Source organism: Vicia villosa, linkage group LG1 (assembly GCF_029867415.1).
Source record: "Vicia villosa cultivar HV-30 ecotype Madison, WI linkage group LG1, Vvil1.0, whole genome shotgun sequence".
Taxonomy (NCBI): Eukaryota; Viridiplantae; Streptophyta; class Magnoliopsida; order Fabales; family Fabaceae; genus Vicia; species Vicia villosa.
Genome location: NC_081180.1, coordinates 62,913,824 through 62,921,064, shown reverse-complemented (window position 1 = coordinate 62,921,064; position 7,241 = coordinate 62,913,824). Strand labels below are relative to the sequence as shown.

Sequence of the window (7,241 nt, the reverse complement as noted above, 5' to 3'; positions counted from 1 at the left end):
CAGCTTGGTTCAAAGACTTCGACATGAAGGCATATTGACAAGTGGATTAGTATAGAGATGGCTAGAAACTTAGATTTTTGTGTAACTTTTTTTTATACTCTTTTTGCAATGGGTTTGTTGCTTGCACGGTTATATGTAATGATGAGTCAGATGTATGATACCTCCTTATCTCCTTTTTTGTTGCAAAAATATATAAATACCAATGGAGCTAATAGTCATGTAACCTTGTTCGATCATAAATCCTCCATGGCTTTATTTAATCCCATCTTAATATCGATTCCAGGAGAATATGGATGGGAAGAATTTCGGTGTTGAACTTGTTAGAATAAAGCTTTGAATATCAAGAAGATCGCTTTTGGGCACCCACTTTCACTGTTGACTCTTTTGGTTTGCAACTTGAATATTTATCATAAAATAAAAGCCCGAGACAATTCATTATGAACTTCGGAAACAAAGTTGGCCGTCCATGGTTGACTTTGACCAAGAGTCGGAATTTTGCCAAATGTCTTTCAATTCAAAATAGCCTAATACGACCTTCACATGAACGAATTCACGCCCTTTTAATGAAGCCTCATACAAATAGCTTGTATTCCGAATAATCTGTTGAACCAAACTTTGAAGATGAACCGAATGAAACCCTAACAGTAAGATGATCATAGGAACAACCCTGAAAATCCGCCAGTTGACACAAGCACAACAAAATGAACCTTACTCCACTATTAGTTGAAAACCTCAATAGAAACAAGCCTGCATGAAGTATGAACTTCAAGCCATATGAGACCTCAGCTCTATCTACGACCTCGATCCCATGTCAATTTTATTGATTAATGATGCATGTTATATTAATGGCCTATGGAGGTATGTACATGAGACTATGAAATGCATGAGCCTAAGCCAGACAAAAATGGAAGGGTAGGACAAATTTGGGGTATGACACCCACTACGATTGTTAGTCCTGAATCCATGTCTGCAACCCAGAAACTAACAGTTATCATTCCTAATCAAGATCTATGGTGTCCATGTCTGCAACAACACAAATCCAGAGCATTTAAGCAAAAAGATCAAGAACAACAACAATGATGATTTGTAAAGCGAATATATAAACGATCCCAAGATCCACAAATATACATACAATAAGAGTAGAAATATACATACAACACCCACCATTGGAATGAAACAAAGGGAAGAGAGAAGATGAACCGGAAAGATCTCACCGGTACAATGAAATCGAGTCAGATCCATGATCAATCCACATGACGTCGCACCCAATGGTGTTTCCTAAGCCTCTAAACTACCAAAAAAGGATCAGAGCTCAACTTGTCAAGAAGAGGTGATAAAAAACCTAAAAAATCTGTTATTAACTATTTATACAAAACTGAGTTTCGCAGTGGGCGCGACGCGCCCTACTTCAGTGCGACGCGCCCTGTATAAATTTACCAAACCGCCCTAGAGCGCGAAGCGCCCTAATCCGGCGCGACGCGCCCTAACTTCTGCCAGACTATGTTCTTCAAACTCAAAGAGGGCGCGACGCGCCCTACAGCGCGCGAAGCGCCCTGCACCAGAACAGCAGAATTATTTCCTCTTTGCTCTCGCAGCCGTGTCTTCGACACTTTATTCCTCCAAGCTCCAAAAACGCAAGAATACCTACAAAAATACAACAAAACTATCAAACGGTATAAAAGTGTATGAAAATACATCTATTCACAAAGTATACGTATTTACACAAAAAAAAAAAAAAAAAAAAAAAAAAAAAAAAAAAAAAAAAAAAAAAAAAAAAAAAAAAAAAAAAAAAAAAAAAAAAAAAAAAAAAAAAAAAAAAAAAAAAAAAAAAAAAAAAAAAAAAAAAAAAAAAAAAAAAAAAAAAAAAAAAAAAAAAAAAAAAAAAAAAAAAAAAAAAAAAAAAAAAAAAAAAAAAAAAAAAAAAAAAAAAAAAAAAAAAAAAAAAAAAAAAAAAAAAAAAAAAAAAAAAAAAAAAAAAAAAAAAAAAAAAAAAAAAAAAAAAAAAAAAAAAAAAAAAAAAAAAAAAAAAAAAACATTCTAAACAAAACATGCTCAATCACGAATCACGCCTAGCACAAACTCATCGGTAGATGAAAAACACCGAAAGGTGAGGACTTTGAACACTCATCCAACAATCTTGCAAACAAAAGACAAAATTATGCGTTTATCTAAAAATAGTATTGAAATTGAACGACACGAATCACAAGGGCTTTCAAGGTTGTAATGTGGCTCGGTTAACAAACAAGTGATAAGTCCTAAAGCTAATCGAAACAAAAACTTGCCTAAACCTAAGGGAGTAATTACTTCCACAAAGTTTCAAACAATACAATTTCAATCCAACTTTTCTCTTCATCACAAATTTCACACCAAACACAAAACTTATTAGCACACTCTTATTCAAAACTCTTTTTGTTCTTTTCTTTTTCAAGCTTTTCTCTTTTTTTCTTTCTTTTTCTTTTCTTTCTTTCTCACTTTTTTTTTTCTTTTTCTTTTTCTTTTCTTAACCTCACATCAATCACAACATAAAGAGGCAAACACCTTCTCCCCAACTTGAATTCAACCATAACATAAAGTGAATACTCCCTACTTTCTAAGGCAAGGTAAAAATCCAACTAAACATCATAGTTAAGGTCAAGAAAACAAAGATAATCAAAATCCATCAAAAAGGGTGAACTATGTCTCAAGTTCAAAAACAAAATGGACAATGACAAAAAGGCTCAAAGGGGGTACGAATGGTCACACACTCACAAGGTAAAATGACATTTGGCTTATGGTAGTTGTGCTCAAAATCAAACAAGTGCCTTGATCACTTTCGTGCATTCACAAAATCGATACAGACGAAAGATTAAACATAATAATATCCAGTTAAAACAAGAAATGTCGGTCACTCACATATATACACAATGGAAAGCCACCTCACATTTATGGTAAAAAGGGGAAACTAATTGTGATTCAAGTCATGAGCAAGTTATGCAAAAAGAATGAATAGTATGAAAATTGTACAAATGAAAAGTCTCCTAAACATGCTATGCTATAGAAAGCGATAAACGAGTACCTTGCAACGGACAAATTTGAACAATCATTACCGCACAACCGGCATGTTGAATCAATCAAAATCGAAGAATTACCAAATGCGACTCCAAGTAATCGGGCCAAAATTTGAGTCTAAACACAAACAAAAGAATTAAAAATAAATCGATAGAATACTATACTATAAATCCTTGGTGTAAGTGGGAAAAAGGCGAGCCGAGTGACCCGTTAAAAAGAGGTCACTGGCCAAAAGCAACCCAGCGCGCGACGCACCCATGAGCGCGCGACGCGCGCTACACCAGAAAAACCAGACCAGTCTAAAAAGACAGATTTTCCAGTGAGCCACCACTTAACACCTACACAACTCAATTACATAAAAACAGAAAAATAAAACCGTTGGGGTGCCTCCCAATAAGCGCTCGTTTAACGTCGTTAGCTCGACGCCTTTATTGTTTCGCGAATGGTAAGAAACTTCCTCGCGGTACGCCAATGCTTTCGCCTCAAACGCAACCTAAAGAAAATGACCTGCCCAAACACTTAATCAAAACTATACGAAACTTAAAACATAAAACCATCGCAATGCGATTAATCTCAACCAATCCCCGGCAACGGCGCCATTTTGTTGGAGCGGTAGAGCGGCAAGCAACAAAAGATTTGGAAGTATTCATCCGGGATTTATCGTGTCCATAGAGATTGGTGAGAAGAACTGCCGTTCGACTATCTCGCGTTCTAAGTTTCATGATTTGGGTGCGGAAAAGTAAATGCGGGAAAAGTAAATAAAAGCAGATAAACAATCTCAATAGTCTAAGAGAAATAGTTATGGAATTGCATTTCGTTCTACCCGTCGAATACTTAAATCTGAAGATCTATCGCTCGACACTCACAATACGCATCAACATCACCGGGCATCACTCGAGATGCCACATCGGTGCCCATGTTTGCAACACCGACGAAAGCTCAACCGTACTATTCACATCAGCGATTTCTCCACCGACACAAACAACACGGAGGCATTAAACTCGATACCCACTACGATTGTTAGTCCTGAATCCATGTCTGCAACCCAGAAACTAACAGTTATCATTCCTAATCAAGATCTATGGTGTCCATGTCTGCAACAACACAAATCCAGAGCATTTAAGCAAAAAGATCAAGAACAACAACAATGATGATTTGTAAAGCGAATATATAAACGATCCCAAGATCCACAAATATACATACAATAAGAGTAGAAATATACATACAACACCCACCATTGGAATGAAACAAAGGGAAGAGAGAAGATGAACCGGAAAGATCTCACCGGTACAATGAAATCGAGTCAGATCCATGATCAATCCACATGACGTCGCACCCAATGGTGTTTCCTAAGCCTCTAAACTACCAAAAAAGGATCAGAGCTCAACTTGTCAAGAAGAGGTGATAAAAAACCTAAAAAATCTGTTATTAACTATTTATACAAAACTGAGTTTCGCAGTGGGCGCGACGCACCCTACTTCAGTGCGACGCGCCCTGTATAAATTTACCAAACCGCCCTAGAGCGCGAAGCGCCCTAATCCGGCGCGACGCGCCCTAACTTCTGCCAGACTATGTTCTTCAAACTCAAAGAGGGCGCGACGCGCCCTACAGCGCGCGAAGCGCCCTGCACCAGAACAACAGAATTATTTCCTCTTTGCTCTCGCAGCCGTGTCTTCGACACTTTATTCCTCCAAGCTCCAAAAACGCAAGAATACCTACAAAAATACAACAAAACTATCAAACGGTATAAAAGTGTATGAAAATACATCTATTCACAAAGTATACGTATTTACACAAAAACGGGGAATTATTCAAACGGTATTAACAAAAAGCATTGATAAGTGCCACTATTTACATCCACAAAATAACTACAATTTGGCACTTAACAAATATCTCTACATTTTCTCTTTTTTCCAAATCATTCTCTTCAAGATTGCTTTCAACACTCTCTTCCAACATCTTGAAAACTCCACCACAGCTTCTGTACATTTCAAACACCATACCAACTTGTCCACCATGCTCTAAACCATTTATTGCACAAGCCATTGACGCTGCCATTAAAGGAACCACGGCTGAAAACAACCTGTCATCATTTCGATTATATCGGATACAACTTCTAAGATAGCATAGAGTTTAATGGTGGGGCTGTTAGAGATTGCAGAATTGGACAAATCATTTTTTTCAATTCTCTAAAAAGATTTGTGTTTCTAAGAAGATATATATGAAAGGATATATCTAGTTTTTCAATTTATCCATGTGAATGATGAAACCATTCTGATGCACTCAAAAAGTCATGATTTTCAGGTGTCTATGTATTATATGGAGCTTTTTTGAAAGATGAGAGTGACATCATACGATGCACAACAATTGCTAGGATTAACAATTTGTGTCATGGAGCTTCAGGCTGCACCCTCCGGCCACACCTGCGAGGCCTATAATTGTAAGTCGTATCTCAACAACAATTGGGACTGGGGGTAGCTTGATTCCTGTTTGTAACAGGTTATGCTTAGATACAGGATAATGATGCATGTATGGAGCCGATAGTCATCAAACTCGGAACATAGTGAATTTAAAGTGCTTCAATCAGTCTTAACTGAGAACCTCGGCATTCGCATATAAATTCAGTTAAGTTTCCATTTCATTTACTTTAATTGCTTATAAACTTCCGACATCCGCATATAAATTCAGACAATTAAGGTGTAGTGACTCGATGCTTGCATACTGACATTGAATTTTTTATGTCTAGTTTTATTATCTAATTGGTTTATTGGTGAGCATTAGTTAATGTAGTGTATTGCTGAATCTGGACGCGATCAAAAGTGCCAATATGCCAAATGAAATAGGCAAATTTTAATGGAAGGATATAAATTGGCATCACCGACAAATGCTGCTAATCTCGTGGTAGGCCGCAGAACTTCAGGGTCATGCATGTGCTCGTTCGAATTGGAAGGAAAAGTGGACCACGTTGCCGTGAGTACCATTACATATAAGTGGTTCTGTAACACCATTCTAGTCTTTCATCATGACTATAGTTTCTATTTAGATTCAATCATAACATATTTTTTGTTTTATTCACCAAAGTTTCCATTCAATCACAATAAATATATATATATATATATATATATATATATATATATATATATATATATATATATATATATATATATATATATATATATATATATATTTATATATATATATCCTTGCACTTAGTGAGTGAAGATAATGACATGTTCTACATCACAGAGTCCGTTGCTTTTAATGATAAGGTAGTTTTAACTAATCTCTCTCATGATCTATCCTCGTAATATCATCAAAATAATTTATAATTATTAGATTGAATTTCACGTACCTTAATCATGTTTCATGTTGTTGGTGTTAGTTGCCACCTTTACAAAAAGATGACAAGACCAAAAGTTTGTAGAAGTGAAAAGAAGCCGGGAAGCATTCTACTAGCATCTTGGGTGAATTCTATGTATATCTCTTAAATTTTCTTATGTTTTGATTAATGTGATACCTTGATTGCATTTGTAGACATATTCAGAACTTTTTTTTGGACAAGAGTGGTGATTTCAAAGAGTCACTCACCAAATACCAGCTCTTTTGAAATTGGCAAAGTTGAACTCTTAGACTATACAATAATATAAACAATATGTCTGGAGAATGTTATTTATAGAAATTTTATTTGATTTTCTTAGGTGGTGGAAAGAGTTGGGAATTAAAGACAAACTAACTCTTGCAAGAGTTAGACTAACGGAGTGCTCCTTATGGACAGTGGGAATTTTTCTTGTGGATTGTAGGTTGGTATTTTTCAAGTGTGGGAAAGGACTTATAAACAGTTGGATATTTTTGTATCGTTTCACTTGTTTTGTCCGTGTGTAAACTTCCTTATAATTTTATACACTTGTGTGATTAATACTTTTGTAAATTAATTGTTCATTTTGAAGAATATATATGTGTATCCTAGCTATTTGGTGTAAAGAAATTACTCTTCACTGGTTAGAAAAATATGAAAATAGCAACCTAAATGTGGTCCTGTCCGCCCGATGTAATATGTTTTCTATTTTTAAAAGCAGAAAACATATTACATCGGGCAAAATGGAAAACCGATGTAAAAACTTATCTATTACATCGGGCAAAGTGGAAAACCGATGTAAGAACTATCTATTACATCGGGCGGACAGGACAACCGA

General features: G+C 35.8%; 1 protein-coding gene across 1 annotated transcript; it reads left to right on the top strand.

The window, feature by feature from the left end:
* Positions 1-4,940: 4,940 nt before the first annotated feature.
* Positions 4,941-6,930, top strand: LOC131644124 (uncharacterized). Its single transcript, XM_058914538.1, has 4 exons — positions 4,941-6,018; positions 6,271-6,317; positions 6,431-6,523; positions 6,747-6,930. Exons 1-4 carry the CDS (start codon positions 5,902-5,904, stop codon positions 6,928-6,930), a joined length of 441 nt encoding a protein of 146 aa, XP_058770521.1. The 5' UTR covers positions 4,941-5,901.
* Positions 6,931-7,241: the final 311 nt, after the last annotated feature.

Bases quoted from the DNA above. Each gene is read 5' to 3' on its own strand.
- LOC131644124 (XM_058914538.1), top strand. From the start codon at position 5,902: ATGGAAGGATATAAATTGGCATCACCGACAAATGCTGCTAATCTCGTG. The intron at 6,318-6,430 runs GTAGTTTTAACT...TGTTGGTGTTAG, and splicing joins CCGTTGCTTTTAATGATAAG to TTGCCACCTTTACAAAAAGA. The intron at 6,524-6,746 runs GTATATCTCTTA...TGATTTTCTTAG, and splicing joins GCATCTTGGGTGAATTCTAT to GTGGTGGAAAGAGTTGGGAA.